Source organism: Scatophagus argus, chromosome 14 (assembly GCF_020382885.2).
Source record: "Scatophagus argus isolate fScaArg1 chromosome 14, fScaArg1.pri, whole genome shotgun sequence".
In the NCBI taxonomy this organism is placed as follows: Eukaryota; Metazoa; Chordata; class Actinopteri; family Scatophagidae; genus Scatophagus; species Scatophagus argus.
Window position 1 is genome coordinate 21,805,746 of NC_058506.1, and position 16,664 is coordinate 21,822,409.

Sequence of the window (16,664 nt, forward strand, 5' to 3'; positions counted from 1 at the left end):
CTCCGGTCTCAGACCCCAGCCTGGATCTGCAGGGTCAGAGCTGACAGAGCCCTCGCAGACCTCGCACACTCATGTCTGCATGGGGCCCAGTGAGCTCTGCATATCAAAAACATTCCCTACATGTCTCCCGTGTGTCACCCTTTCTCTGCCGGGGACTTTAAGGGTGAGAAAATGCCTTCCATTCTTACTTGTTCTCTGTTGAAAATGAAGGGCGGCGGGGGGTTGCCATCACCCTGGCAACGCAGCGCCACAGTATCCCCCTCTTTGACCAAACCCTGGGGCGACTCCTTCCACAGCTCCACCATGGTGGTTGGGTCTGGACACACAGAATCAAATTATTCAGCTGAAGTCACTTTACAAGGCTATTTACATAACGCTGACAGGACGGGCTGCGCTTGGCTCTGTGTGCCACAGTATCAACACAAAGCTGGTTCAAACGGTGGACCACCAGACAGTTAATGCTTCTGTTAAATTGTTTCAAACTTTGGCGAGTTCCCTTTAAAATTAGCAGAGGAGGAAGCAGACACTACAAGGCCTCCAGTTTGAACTGGACATAAAAATACTACTGACTACATTATCTCCACCTTGAACCTCTAACCTCGTGTTGTAAAGTTTTGTTATCAGCAGCAACTCTGATGCAGTAAAACCCAGGAGGACTGGGTTCAACACAAACCACCAGTCTCTACACTTAAAGGTTTAATGAAGATAAAAGTAGGACAAAGTTCAAAAGTATAAGCTATCTTGTACTGAGAACAACAGGATTATTTTAAAAGATCAAATTCTGCCACAGCTTTGGTAAAAGGTATTGATGCACACGATATGTTACTCTGACATTCACAATGAGAGTACTGCAGAGATACAATGATGTCTAAATTTATGCAAGAAGGGATGGAAGCTGCTAAAAAGACAACACACAAAAGTGTGTTAATCAGTTAAGTGATGACGTCCTCTGTGGTCTCTTCAGACTTCACGGTCAACAGGCGGAGTGAAAATCTGCTCGACTTAAACCTTGAACTTAATTTGGTCCTTAAAGCAGACACTGACGGTCACAGTAAAGCAAAGAAAGAAAAGCGTCAGGTGTAAATTCATGCGGTCCGCTTGGCTGCACTGCAGCGTCATGTGACACAAACATCAGCTGATCCATCAGCCAGACTACATGACAGGAGGACAAACAGTCTCCACATGAACTCACAGTGGACGGTGACGTTGATGCTGTTGGACTCGACTGTCCTGATGGCTGCCGGGACAAAGAAGCTGACCTCACAGGAGAAGAAGGCATCCTTGTCCTCCTTCACCACCTTGTACTCCAGTGTGCTCTGGACGGAGTAGAAGCCACTGGACCCCCGGGTCACCAGGGTCAACACATTCACATCTGGAGCATCGACAAGTCAATACAAATAAGTAACAAAGCACCAGAGCCAACAACCAGAGCAAAGCAGCTCTCAGCTCCTGTTGGACTTTACTGTTTGTTAACTGGTGTGTTTAAAAAGGATCTGAAGTGATCACGTCCTGGACTCAAACCAACAGAAACACTTTGGTGAAACACGGCAGACCCTCTGAGACAGACAACACATGCCATCTAACTGTTTGCACTTACGTCCCGGTTCAGGCATCAGGGGCGTGTTGTTCCTGTACCAGGTGATGTTGGGTTTCGGGAAGCCGTTTCGAGCCTCACACGATGCAACCTGGACGAGTCACACTGACTTTATCATCTTAAATTTCAGCAATAAATGAGAGAGAGAGAAACTGTAGACAGAAATCTCAGAGTCTAAGATAAAGTGGACCCACCTTAGACGGCACCTCACTGGTCACAGATATTCCAGTCGGGACCCCCTCGATCACCGGAGGCTCTGGAGGAGCTAAAGCAGGAGAATGATCACTGATAATACGAGACTACATAGTGAAACAAAGAAACATTTTAAAGACATTATTATTAAGGCTTTGAACGTTGCTTTACGTGACTGAGAAAGTGTCTTGTGGGCTTCCTTACCGAACACCCTGAGCTGGGTCTTGCCCTCAGCGCTGCCTGCAGCCAGTCCGCTAACCTGGCAGAAGAATTCCCTCTCGTCGGAGAGGCGGACATCTTGGATAATGAGTCGCGTTCCCTGCTGGTCTGACGTCACGTCGATGCGACCGCTGTAGTCCGTGTTGTTGTCCACCATCTGTTGACTCTTATCACCGTAGAAAATGCGCGTCCTTGCGTTGCCACCCACAGCGCCCTGCAGGAGGACACGCAGTCAGGACACAGTTCACCTGATGTCTTAGGGTTCACTCGGTCTGCTTGCGTTTTGCTTGCAGGCACGATGGGCCAAACGGTCCATCAGGTAATTCATTTGAACATTAAACATGAGATTTTTGTGTTGTTTGTCCTGTCTTATTCTGTGGACAATAACAAAGTGTGACGATACTACTTGAAACCGAGCTGGGGCTTCCCTCCTCATGATTTCAGTCGCTGACGTTAAGGGGGCAGCCCTGCTCCACACATGCTCGGCCGGGTGGGTGGTTCCAGACAGACAGTGTCAGTTATCACAGCGGGTCCAGCAGTACTCACCACAAACCACTGGATCATGACAAAGCTGGGCTCGCTGCTGTCGTCAGTGAAGCTGTACTGGCAGGGGATTTGAGCGTAGTCATCCAGGTACACTTCAACATTGTCATGCATCGTCACATCCACTTTGGCCCACGCTGAAAAACACACAGACGTGCTCATAAATCATCTCGTGTGGTCTTACGTTATTATTAATGAAGCATTCACGATCAGAAAACAGTATTAAACTCAGCATGAAATGACATTTCACCGTGTTCTTCCTCACCTACATCTGATTCTGGTTTCAACCCTCAATTTAATCCTAAACTGCACTGTCTTGGACAAACATCTGAATGTCTTCCCAGGCCAACTTGGAGCCAGTCTGCCATGTCAGGAGAACAAAGAAGAAAAGGCTTCTTGTCCACATGGCATAATTTTCATTTCCCTTCTGCCTGGCTGACTGTAACTACAAAACCACATCTTGGCTAGAAAATCAGTTCCCTGGGCTTCATCGGGGGAATGCAGGCATGGGAAGACCAGCCGGTTTGACACTGGGCTGTTTTTCAGCCATGTTGGACTTGGCTACTGTTTCAGAGCAGCCAGCTCACACGGCGACAAAGACAAACAAGACGGCACAAAAGGTCCATTTTCTCTGCGTAATCTGGTGTGGATTTGTCCTGCAAGATGGTAAAGGATACCTCCCCTCCCGCCCTCTGGCCTTCACGCTGTCAGGTGTCGCTGAGTGACGTTCAGCCGAATGTACTCCGTCATGTGTTGTGATCTGCTGATGTTCCAAACTCGAGCGCTGGCCTCACTTTGACTTTATGAGTTTTTAACGTGCTAACGCTGAAGGTGAACATATGGTGTAACCGTCACTCAATAAGACAGATTTATTGCTGAAACGAATGATTTTGGTATTCCAGGTGTGACACAAACTTAGCAGAGTAAAAAGCACAATATTTCCAGCAGTGTAGAAGTATAAACCAGCAGTAAATGCAAATACTGTCTCAGTACTTTGTGCTAACTCTGGATCAGTTACAATTAATTCTCACTGTCAGTCAGGAGTCACGGCCACCTTACATCTTACACAATACATAAATCAACGTACTTACTGAACACTACAGAACACAAAACACACAGAATATCATTATAAGAAACATGTGAAGGTAAGTTTATTGCCTTGAGCCAGAACCACTCGCAGCACTTTTGTTCCAACTCTGCTGTTGTTACTGATGATATTGTTGCTCACATGTGAGGTGCACTGCGAAAAAGGGACAGAAGAAGCAAACGAGGAACATCCCAGGCTGTTAATGATTTTCAGGAATAAAAGGACAAACAATTAGCAAGAGCCAGACCTCAGGGTCCTCGTCTGCGTCTTCAGCGTTGGCTGAAACAGACCAAGCATGAAAAGAGCTTTAAGGGTCCAGTTGCCACCCTGCTGCCCCCATTCAGCCGGCTGCTCCCCCACCACCACCAGCACCACCCCCCTGTCTCCACCTCGCCTCAGCACCAATCATTTTCACAATTCATGTTTTTCTTTCTGCCCCTCCCTCCTCCGCCTGGGAGTACAGGCAGCCAACCATTTCTTTCAAGACAACGGGCCCGCCATTGTTCCCCCACCTGGGCAGACCAGGACCCCCCCCGACACACACACACACACACACACGCAGGCATACACACACTCCACCCACCAGTCAGCCAAAAGATGCTTTTCCATCCCTAAACCAAAGGTTAGAAACAGTTCATCACGTACTGAACTTGTTGTTTACTGTGACAAAGATGATGTGAGGCGGCTTCGAGACGAGAAGCAGATTATGGAGGCTGAAGAGCAAAATAAGTCACAGAAGTCAGTGTAAAAAATGTTGTGTCTCGCTGGAGCCGTGCTGCTAACTTCTCAGCTAATCCGATTAGCAGTGGGGGGTTGCTGGGGATTTGACTTCCAAAGCCAACCTGGGACTGGTCTTATCTGTTCCTGTTGTGACTTTATGCCGCGCGAACTAAAGCACATACACACATGAGCCATGATCCGCGGACCCTGAAAACCACAACTGCTGCCTGTGTGTGTGTGTGTGTGTGTGTGTGTGCATATATTTGTGGCTGTCTGCTGTCTGTGTCTGGGTGATACAGAGCTAATTCATTCAGAAGAAAACAGCACACACACGGCTCCAGAATATTTGGATGTGTTGACAGGATCAGGCCTGTGGCTGGACAACAAGTCCCCGAACGACCTGCCGGTCGGAGACACGGGATGGGGGGGGGTTTCAACAACAAACACAATTACATTTCACTGGCCGATGAACTTCTCCACTGTGTTGCGACATCATCCATGATATAATTGATTGAGTGGAAAGTCCTGACGTCCACTACAACTGAATGAAATGTGGCACATGCAGTCACGTCCTCCTCGGTATGAACGGTCATGTGATTCAGCAGACTGCAGGACAGATCTCACCTGGTGCCACTTGGAAACGTCATTACCCTTAAGTCTTAAAATGAATTTGGTGATGAAATAAACACTTACAGTGAAGGTGGAGTCTGTCAGAGTGGACAGAGAACAAATTAGTTTTCCTTCTATTCTCTATTTGTCTCCCATTGAAGGCTAAAAGAGACCGACCCACACAATGCTCTCACAACACAAATGAAACAATAGCAGACATAATGAGGGGACAGCCAGGACAGCTTCTGCATACAGTCACTCATTACACGTCTAACACACAGACAATACCCTCAGACGCTAACTAAAGTGGTCACCATTATTGGCTTTCCCATTTGATTAAGGCTGTCAGCTTAGGCCTCCAGTAGATCTGCAGTTCCACCACTGATAAGAGGCCAAATCACCTCTGACACGACAAACCAGCCTCATTTACTCACCCTAATCCCTCACATGCCTGGTGAGCCATGAAATGAGACTGACTGCTTCTGAGAACATAAAAATGTCCTGTAATAAATGATCTATAAACCCTCAGGGCCACTGGACAAAATAATTCATTGAATCATTCCTTACATTTTGGGAAGGAAGATCTGAATTTTTGAAGTTGTGAGGAAATGCAAGAGCAGATCATCGTTTCTGGACTTCTTCAGGACCCGGAGACTCCCTGAATAAGAGTTATGTGTGGACACTGTGGGCCCCTCAGAGACTGGAGGGTGTAAAAAGCTAGCATGTAAGTGTGGATGACAGGGAGGAGAATTTCTCAGTACGCAAAGCCCGGTGTGGTGTCGAACACCTGGGGGACACTGTGCACTGCCTAACATCAAAGAGTACTGACACACACACACACACACACACTCACACACACACACACACACACACACACGCACACACAGTCCTACAGTGGAGATGCGAGCCCCTCGTCCCGCTGAAGCGGCTGCACTCTCAGACGCAGCATCTGGCACAAATCTCCCAGCAGCCTGTTCCCTGGGTGACAGTCAGCGGCAGTCAAGGGTCCAAGCTTAATTCTTTCACATAGAGAGATAAGGAAGTGCTTCAAATCTCCTCAAAGGCACCTCTTTATGCATCAGTGATCCGCCCCCCTTTCACGCAGCAGAGCATATCAGAGCCGAGGCGGACTCACTCAGGTTGAGACTGTTGGAAACGTATGGACACGATGTGAAAACTTTCCACAAAGCCAGAGCCAATTTATTTTGCACTTGCACATGTATTGTAGTTTCCTGGTTGAGAAGAAGATGAAGGCTACAACACTGGTGCTCATCTGGCAGGATCATTATGGCATTTTGGCGTTCCAGATGATTCAGATAAGTCTGGGGTTTGTATGAGCTCAAAAAACAACTGAGCAATCAGTGTGTTGGCAGGATGAAGAATGTGGACGTTAGCTTCCTACACAGCACAGGACGTTTCATGGTGTCTCTAAAAACATTACAACTTTTTGCACACAAAAAAAGACAGACAAAATGTCTGACTGACTAATTTGCTGAGACAAACTTCAGCTTTTCTTTCTGTGCTTGACTGTTTTTTTAGCAAGTCATCCAAAAGGAACATTTTGCATTAACTGTGCAAACAAAGTGCAGTTTAACTGATTTATGCTCAGTTTTAGGAAATATATGAAGACTGTCCAGACATTTAGCTCTCAGAAATCCGCCTGCATACCTGCACATCACACACACATCTTATCACTCTGGGAATGTTTCTCAACTCGTTTTATGGGTTTCTCTACATCATCACCAACAGCAGCCCGCCAACACTGGCTTTTAAAGAATTGCTAATCATTCCCGCTGGTTAGCATCTTCCTCAGCAGCTACATAAATTTTTCATCATCACACCCGATGGGTGAGACTTCATTAAAGGCGTAACATGAATGTTTTATTTATGCTTATCTGATGTTCAGCAGTGAGTGTGGCTTGTTCCTCTGCATCCACTACCCATCAATGGACCCCCTCCAGAGCTGCTGAGCTCCGGCATGCAGGTTGCTCCACAGCCACAGGATGGCTAATTAAAGGTCAACAGGCTAAACACTCCATCTACAACAAGGGGGAGGCGCCTTTAGCTATCAGCAGAGCAAAACAAATCTGGATAATAAGAATCGGGTAACTAACTTTGCTAAGAACTCATGGCTCACACCTCATTCCTAGAAACTCGACCCCAGAATTAAAAACATGGAAATGCAACATCCATTTCGAATCCAGTCTGATCCATCATGATCGACTACCAGAACGCAAGTACATTAATGCTACCTGAATACAGTAACGCCATAACTGAAGTTGATGTTGGAGCGTGAACAACAGCAGTTCCACAATCCAGAAATACCGCTGACCACAAGGCTGCAGTTTGGGAAACACTGACTGTAATTCTGTTTGGTTTCCATTTCCAACATAAATATCATTTCAAGATTAGATTTCCTTCCCCTAAATGGATTGGCATGTTTGGACAAAATACAAACCACAAGCATGGAGCATGTCCTTACAAGAAACAACCAAATATATGAAGCTTTGCAACCCTTTCCCTTTATTAATGCAACATGTCAAGCGATCCCACATCACTGACGGCAGACAAAATGACATTTCAAGGAAGATCCTTCTTGTGTTATATTAAATTGTGTGAAAGACGAGACATTAAGGTAAGAGGGGCCAGGTATGAGGCCTCAGCTGTTATTCTAACACTATAAATAGGAGACCTTTTCTCCAATCAAACCTCTGACGACAGCACATTGACTTGCTGCTGTACTCCAACAAAGGCCTTCTTATCCCAGCCCCTGTGGTCATCATCTCAGTGCTGCATATCCTTGAAAGCTGCCAACTAAATCAGCTTTCCCTCCGCCATCCAGCAGAAAGGGCTGGACTGAGATAATCGCTTCCATTTCAATCTCCACAAACCAAGAGCTCTGCAAACTTTGAATAAAAAAAGCCGCTGCCATAAGAGCATCAGACATATTCTGTAATATCTTTTGGCACGTTTGCCTTTATTGGGCCGTTGACAGTTTAGATACTGAAACAAAATATGCTTGGGGTCAGTGCTGTTTTTAATATGAGAATCAAACCACCACAGAGAAAAATGAAAACGCTTTAAGGACAGTGCGCTGATAGAAAGAGGATTCGTCAAGTCGGAGTAATTCCGATCCTGACTGGGGAAAGTGCTGCAGACGTGCGAAACTCGGGTGAGAAACGATAACTGTGATGATACATGAAAACCATTTGTAGACAGCCGAGCTCCGGATGTCACATCTGCTTTAGCTGCTGTTCCATCAGCTTCTCAACACAATCGCTCACTGACGCCTCCTTTCATCCGTCTTCCTGATGAAGTTAAATGTGTCTGGCATTTAAGGTGCTAATTTCAAGAAAGCAGCACTGAAAAACATCTGAATATTGTTTTCCAGCACAATGTGAAGACATTTTGGACAAACTTTAATAAGAACAACCTTTTGGCTGAATTACTTCTATTCCTGTTCATTCTCTTCTCCATCAGCTACCTTCACAATTCTGATGTCATCACGTCTGACCAATCAACGTTCAGCCTCTGTACCTTGAGACAATTGGTCCTTAGCTTCTCTTATTTGCCATCTTGAATAGTATACTTCACGCACGCAAAGCTACTCGCAAAAGTCTTCCTGTCCTCCTAACCGTAACTGATCATAAAAATAGAGAAATCGGGTTTAAAAAATCACACAGATGCCATACACTTACACAGCAGCAGAAAGCAAGCAAAAACAGCAGGATGGACTCCAGTGTTCATACCCAACCACATAATTATAATTTAGACAAACACGCTGAATCTACTCAGTGAGATGTTTGCTGACGAGGCCTCGCGTTGCACAGTCGGCTGGGTTTGAACATAAACATCTTACACAATTAGCCTTATTGGCGATTGTAAGCCTGCAGAAATCACTTCTGTGTCTGTGAACGTGTTGCTCTCTGTGTGCATTTTTATTTGTTTGAACGTTGTTGAGCTGTTCTGTGGGCATCTGCATCTGTTCGCACCTCACAGTGTTCGTATTCAAGCTGCGGCTGCCCTACAACAAAGGCCCACTTGTGTACTGCCTCTGCTTTCATCCCATCTAGCAGACAAGAGGCGAGCTGCCGGGCGAGCACGCCACACCTAATTCAACGGGATCAAAATGGCGAAACCCCACCCTGCCCCCCGCTCCGCTCCAGATCCCCCGCTGAGAACCTTAATGCTCTCAAAGAGAATATCAGAGTGATCACAGGTGCACTGCTGTGTTAATGAGGAGGAGAGGCTACTCCCTGTGCCCAGGCCAGTCCTACCACCACCACCCCCACCAAAACACACAAACACACACACACACACACTCTAAATGACTCAAAAACAGTATTAACCAATAATCTAAATTTCGATTGCAGACCACATCTGCTTTCCACAGCGACTGGTCGGGTGTGAAAACGAGTTCCAGTCAGGTCGCACACTGTTGTCTCCACATTCCTGTTGTCTGCTGCTGCTTAGATCCCCACTGCGATGAGAGACCGCAGGCTTTCAGAGGAGAAGACTGTGACAGGAACCTGGATCAGATACAGCTGGACCTGACCAACTCAGGTAGAAGGGCGGCGTTCATCCCACCAGTCGAGTTCAGAGGCCCGGAGAACCAAGGCAAAGGGATTTTTGGATGTTTTTTCCCCATTCATTTGCCACAGGATCTGACCGTGATGGTACAGCAGACAGAGTAAACCTTTACCATCAGCCGTCCTTTTGTTGGTCGTCCATCTAAACTAACTAAACTAGCAGTTATTTACTCATTAAATGACTTCATGGTTTGGTCTACAAGTGAGAAATTAACAGACAGATCTCATCACCCTGTGTGATATCTTACCAAATGCTCTTTTGTCTGACAGACAGTGTTAAACAATGCAGAGAACGGCGGCAAACGCACACATCTGAAAAGCTAAAGCCAGTAAATATTTGGCATTTTTGGCTGAAACATAAACAATTTATTAGTCAAAAACTGATTTCCCGTCCTGACTTAATGTTTACATAATCAGGAAGCCAACAGTAATTTGATTACTTGAGTACATGTGAACAAATTCATCATCACACTACAGTTCCACTCTTCAAAGACGTGTCTAAAAACACCACGTTGTACTTCCAAGCCTTTCAGTGTTTTCCCTCTCGCTTTACTTTCCACACTTGAATGAGAATCGATGTTTGAGCAGAAGTGCACGCAGCTGTTCAGAAAGGGGAGGAAGATCAGAAGCGCTGACAGGAAGCTCTGGATACGCATGTGGACGCATTCCCGTACCGCAATCTTATCAACCGAAATCACTCGACAGTCGCTGCACACTCCAGCGTGAAGGCAGATTCACAGGAAACAAAAGAAGGGAAGAAAAGACCGGGAGATCAGATAAGCCTTTCTGATGCCAGTGTTTTGTCTGGTTAATCAGTAAATCATTTGTTTGCTGAGCTTTGTAGACATTCTCCTGGTTGCGGGTTTGGTAGAGTGCAGCCCACATAGTGGCGGGATGGGGGGGAGGGGAAGCCCGTGGAGGAGGGCGAGGACGGGGAGCAAACAAAGCACATGTGGGCTTCAGCTCGTCAAGACTTTGTCCTCCATCCCCACGATCACCAGGTGAACCACAGAAATACGGTGCTCAGATTCAACTGACCGACATGTTGCATTGCCGTTCTATTGTTGTACGTGTCGGAGAGGCCTCAGACACTGCTGGAAAGGCTGCGAGTTTGTGCACCAATCTGATACCACGTAATTTATTTATGGGAAGCGGGACCCTGCTACTTACCTGAGAATACTTTCATCGTCACGCGGCTTTGGCCGATTCGCAAAACTCAGGCATCAGAATCGATACTGAGATGGAGAAAACAGTATCAGAACATCTCCGAAAGCTGGACTCGATCAACTGCGCATTAATTGATCAACTAATTCTTCCAATTGTGCTCTTACTGTTACTTACTGATTGAGTAGGAACAACATTGTCAGTGCGTACAAACACGTTTGTCACATTCCCTCGGTAACCTCAGGTTGTTGTGTGCATGTAAACACAGTCCGTGCATGTCAAAGGTTCAAAACGCATTCTCCCTCACCGCAGCCTCACCGACACGTCTCACACATCTAAAACTTGTGTATTTTCACAACAAACTTGTCCCGTATTTCACATCCAAACACAGTGCTCGCCTGCGGACAGTAACTTTACTCTAACGGGAGTCACATGCCTGCAGCCGGTCGGACACAATGTCAAACACAATGATGCGTCTATGTGCACAACTCATAACCAGTTGCATTGTTTGATATGAGAGCAGCGAGCAGCTCAACGCCTACTTTATCTTGATCTCTAGACTGGGAGACTCCAGTTCTCAGGGGACAACCGACAATATCCAGCGTCTGTTTTATTCACCCGGCCGCAGCGTGCCAAGACCTTGAGTCGGGGCTGTGGTTATGACTGGATTCCCAGTCGTCGGGTGGCACTGTGTCCTGCTGGGCTTAGGGGGGACGGAGGAGGTGGGGGTTCACGTTGACACAAGCAGCTGGGAACAATAGTAAAGTGGCCCCCGTTCCCATGATGTGGAGGACAGGAGCAGCTGGGGGGCAGGGGGGCTCCACCAACACCTGTGGGCAGCCCATTTGTCAAGTGATTTGTGGGAAGAAGGAGCAGTGAGAAGACAGGAAGGAGGGAAAACGGGGCGTGTGTGTGTGTGTGTGTGTGTGTGTGTGTGTGTGCGCACTTCTGTGTGGGAGGAGGTGGAGGAATGACGGGGGGAGTAACTCAGAGGAGTATTATCACGAGACCACACACAATGAATTGACTGTTGATTTCCTTCCCACACACACACACACACACACACACACACACCTGTGCATCTATAAAAAAAAATCTTGCACTTCCTCTAACCTTCTCCCACCTCGTGCCACGTTCAAGTACCGTCAAAAAGCAAGGCATTCCTGTACTTTTTTCAGTTCATCCTTCACACCATCGCGCCTAGAAGCTGCCAAAAGGAAACCGAAATCCACGCATCCAAACACAGACTTCAGGACACGGCGACATAAAAGCACCACAATGTTTGATTCTGAGATCCACGAACGGTTCTCAGAGTTCAACAAGAGTTCAATGGAAATTCTGGTTGTCAGAACTTGGGTCTTAGAGTTGAGCTAATCAATATTTTTTCATTAACAGAGGAGCGGGTGACTACGCGTCGTGTAAAAGGGGTCAATCGTAGTGATTAACCCACAGAAGTGAATCACACTGCAGCTCTCCTCTGATCTACGGACAGTTTTAGCATCTTTTGGCTCATCATTATTTTAATTCACTGTTGTCATTCTCGACAAGCTCGTTTCCTGCAGAGGCAGCAGGTTTCCCTCCATAAAAAGGCCTTTAGTGTTCACTGTATGCTGACTTGTTTCTGTGGATGCTGCAGCGTTCATGGGTCTACAGAACAAACTCGCTGAGACAAAACCACCACTGAGGGGAACGATCAAACACTACAAAGATGTGAAACGCACCGTGACCATCACGGAGGGGGGAACCCGGCTCGCAGCTCAGAGGCACAAGCAGGATGTCCCTGGTAGAGCACTTTGAACAACACTACGCTACACAGTGTGGCGAAGACAGCAGCCTGATGAAGATCAAGCACACACGCACTCACGAGACAAAAGTCAGAAAAACAAAATTTATGCTGAAACATAAATTAACTTCCACAGACAGGCACACTGGGAAAATCCTGCACTCCGAAGGCTCCTCTTTGATTAGGCGGTTGATCTTTTAACAACGTCCAATATCAGGGCTGAGGGAGTGTGTGTGTGTGTGTGTGTGTGTGTGTGTGAGATGGGGGGGGAGAGAGATATTTAAGCATCTCTTTATCCTCTCCCTTTTGAAATGTCAAGTTCAAAGATCCAGACCAGAGGCCTTGATCTGCGAGCTAAGACGAGCGGGAGAATTAGCCGGCATCTCCTCACCGTCATCACACGGCAGAGACGACCACAGCTTAGAGCCGCAAGACGGCACACACGGACTGTTATCATCTGTGATTATGTTAAAGGCTTTTGATGTCTGCTCCTCGTGCTCTGACCCGACCTGGTCCGAGTCACAGCACTGTTTTCTCTGCAATGAACAGCTCATTGTGTGTGTGAGCCTTTTTGTCCTAATTGAATAAAACTTTAATTCAATCAGGACCCTTTCCCAAGCAGTCGCCCTGATGTAACACTCGCAGCCCACAGCGTGTCAAGTCCTTCTGCTTTGTGTGAATTTTACAAATATGAGAAGGTTTTGGTGTGTGTGCAGTGAAGAGAAGTGATGGATACCCCCCCCTCCCACACACACACACACACACACACACATTTTTGAGTTCGGTGCCAGTGTCAGTGAATGAAGTACTGCCAGTTCATTTAGTGCCAAGCAGAGCCTGATGTCCTGCTGAACGGGAGCCAAGACAGACGATGCACTGAAAATAACACAAATATGGCAAAGATAGAACAGGACCAACATTGTGTTTTTTACCTTAGAACCCCATCACAGCCTTAAAGTTATGTTGACATCCAGCAGCCGCCTTTCTTAGCAGTTAAAGACAGCATTTAATACAGGTTGGCCAGATGATACTGATTATTATTAGTTATCAGATAACCAGTAAAGCAGAGTGGTAAAAATATAAAATATGTCTAAATCAGACATGTTCATGATACATTATAAATATTTATAGCGTTATTTTGTCATTTATTTTATGTGCGGTCTCCCAAAGCAAGATAAATTAAATTAGATTCACCTAAGGCAGTTTTTCTGAGCACGAGATGTTGCTGCTTCGCCCCAAAACAACCAGACAACATCTTGTTAGCTCGATTTCCACCACAAGACTTCAGTCGGTGAAGCACCAGAGAATCAGTTAGACACGTACTGCGGCGATCAGCTAACATTTAGATGATAAGGTGATCAAATGCTTACAGCAAACGCTTATGGCAGATTGAGTCCACAGCCGCATAGGAAAACACAAGGGGGTGAATACAAGAACATGGAGGCGATCAAACTCCAAACTAAAGTGCTGAATCAGAGCTGAATAAAGTTGAATTCAGTAAAGTTTGAGTTGAAGTCATAAGGTCGGTCAAATTTAAATTTAATACAAGTTTCAAAGCATCAGCTCATTTTTCCGTCACCTCAGATTTTTGTGAGGTGAAGCGACATCCATCACGTCAGCACCTTCGACAGCATGACGGCCTCCTTCAAAAGAGGCTCAGCTCTGGTTTCATACGCGACGATCGGTTTTCTCGCTGTGGGGAGAACCACTCAGCCTGTGGAAATACTTTTATAACGTGTGCTGTGGCTCAGGAGGGGCTGAGAAAACCCAAATAATGACACCAGGGTCCTCTCAGCTTGGGCTCGGAGGCTTCAGTTTCTGACGAGCAGTCCGGCGTGGACATTAGGGAGTGCAGGAGACGGGATTTTTAGAGCTTTGACTGTCCCTGAACTTTACTGAAGTTCAGCATCACATGAGACCACATTTACAAGAAAGAAACAAGCTCATACCAACAGTCACTGTCTGAGTATCAGAAGCCTGATGAAGCTCATTCCTGTCTCACAGACCTCGACTGTAATAACTCAGAATACAGCAGTGAGCCACGCCGAATGAACGTCCTGTCATTAAGACCAACGTGGGCCCTGTGGTTTGAGCCAACAGCACAAAATGACACTTTCCTAATGCTGAAAATATTCACTAGAGAACCAAATGTGTGTTTAAACAGCCTCCTCCTGTTTGGGTCATGTTTACTAAAAACTACGTCTCCTATGATTTAAACGCTCAGCAGGAACAAGAGGGAGACTGAGGAGCTCTTTTCACAGGATTTAAAACATATATATATATCAAGGATTGTCTGCCTTAACTTTGATTACAAAGGTCCTGAGGATGTCTGGTTGCACCTGATCTGTCGGATCAAAGTTGGAGGTGACATGTTGTAAACCGACGCCTCGCTTTGTTCTTTTATCTGACAGCTGATCTCCGTCTGTATCAGTGATGGAAACCTATCAAAACGTGCCATTCATCATCCAGCAGACGAGGGTGGGGAGGCGAGGTAGGAGATGTATGCTGTTGTCATAATATCTTTGCCACTGGGTAACAAGCGCTGCGTGGCAGCAGCACAGTCGTTAAGAATCACTGATCTAAATGGCAGCCCCAGCAGGAGGCCAAATATAAAGAAATGACGATCACGATTGGTTCCAGGATCCTGACAAGATCGCAGTCTGAATGAATGATCTGCGGCCATCGTACAGTATTATATGCATGAGGTGGTTTTCCTCTGTGATGCATCCCCTTTAACAAGCTGAGGAGCGTTTTTCAGGCCTGTCGATACCAGAGTTCCTGGTCTCTGCTGGGCAGCAGATGCCAAGCTAGCTGGAGGTGGAGGAAGCCCATGGCGTCATGACTTCTCCGGCCCTGCGGGGGGGCTTTGCAGAGTCACAGACCGCTTCATCGGGTTCTGCTGCTCGCCGCCCATGTTTGCGTATTCTTGGACACGGTTTCCGATAAACTAGTTTCATTTACTTGTCTTTTTCAGTAGCGAGTTGACAAACTGCACACAGTGAAGGAGCTTAAGAAACACAATCAAGGCGAGTGTGCAGCACTTCAGGAAACATCGTCTACTAAATGGGACTCCGGATGGGGTCTGTTATATCGATATGACTGCATATTAGATAAGCATGACATATGCTGGAACTTAAACAAGTGGGCTAATCCCTCCTCTGCCGGGGTCTTAAAGCTGCACAAACACACTTTATGTTCCTGCAATCTTTGAGACAGCTTGTATGTATGACCCCTATTTGCAATATCGATAACAAAAGCTTTCGAGGTACTCTGTGCTGCCACTAAAACCTTTGACATAAAAAAGGCAACAAAAAAGTCCACCAAACTCAGATTGTCACACAAATGCCTTAAAAAGTAAATAAAGGACACTGACAAGTCAGGATTCGCAGTAATGGTGGACGGTTCCTGAGCATCTATTCCAGCCATTTTCTGTCACTTATCCAGGTCACGGTCACTCAGTTTCCCCGGCAACCTCAACCCGGTCTTCCAGTGTCCACGGGGGTTTCCCTGCCAGATGCCCAAACCACCTCGGATGACTCAGTGAGCAGAGGCTGCAGTCTGGCACCAGGGTCTGCTTCTGTCACCCACTGATGATGTCAGGAGGACTACAGGGAGGCACCGGCTAAGATGAGATTCGTGTTTCTGTCTCCAGCTCGGGGGAAGCTGAGAGGTTTTTCTGCTGTCCTGCTGTCACAGCTCAAAAGTGCATTTAGGCAAAAATCACCTCCCAGAACACAAAGACTATTATGGAGTCACAAAAGCTAACCTGCAGGGAAACCTCACTTTCACTGCTGTGTTGTGTCACTCATTCAGCAGTGCAGCAGCCGCCATAAATAACTTGTCCAGCACGAAGAACTGCAAGAACAAACGGACAAACTGACGAACTGAGACACGACATGAAAAGCGTCTACAGACGTTAAAACAGAATCTGCCAGCCAACCTGCACAGACTGCACCAGAAAAAACCAAATGTGCAGTCACGTGTCATTCTGCACGTAATGGCACACACTGATTTTAATGTGTTTGGATCACAATGCTGGCACGGCAAACACAGCGTTTTCATTTGGTTTTGATTCAAGACTTTTTTTATGCTGTAATGTGTTCTCCAACGACGAAATTCCTCACAAACACGGTTTTGGTCCAGTTTTATCACGTTTTCAGCTTC

The 16,664-nt window shown here is 46.5% G+C and overlaps 1 protein-coding gene across 1 annotated transcript in view; it reads right to left on the reverse strand.

Moving 5' to 3' along the window:
- The window catches only part of mcama (melanoma cell adhesion molecule a), a 41,526-nt gene that overhangs the window by 12,461 nt on the left and 12,401 nt on the right, over positions 1-16,664 (reverse strand). Inside the window, exons 2-7 of the mRNA XM_046410339.1 lie at positions 2,552-2,685; positions 1,991-2,219; positions 1,789-1,859; positions 1,598-1,685; positions 1,193-1,372; positions 189-316 (exon numbers count right to left, since the gene is read on the reverse strand). Coding sequence (XP_046266295.1) covers positions 189-316; positions 1,193-1,372; positions 1,598-1,685; positions 1,789-1,859; positions 1,991-2,219; positions 2,552-2,685 — 830 coding nt within the window. The remainder of the gene's footprint in view (positions 1-188; positions 317-1,192; positions 1,373-1,597; positions 1,686-1,788; positions 1,860-1,990; positions 2,220-2,551; positions 2,686-16,664) is intronic.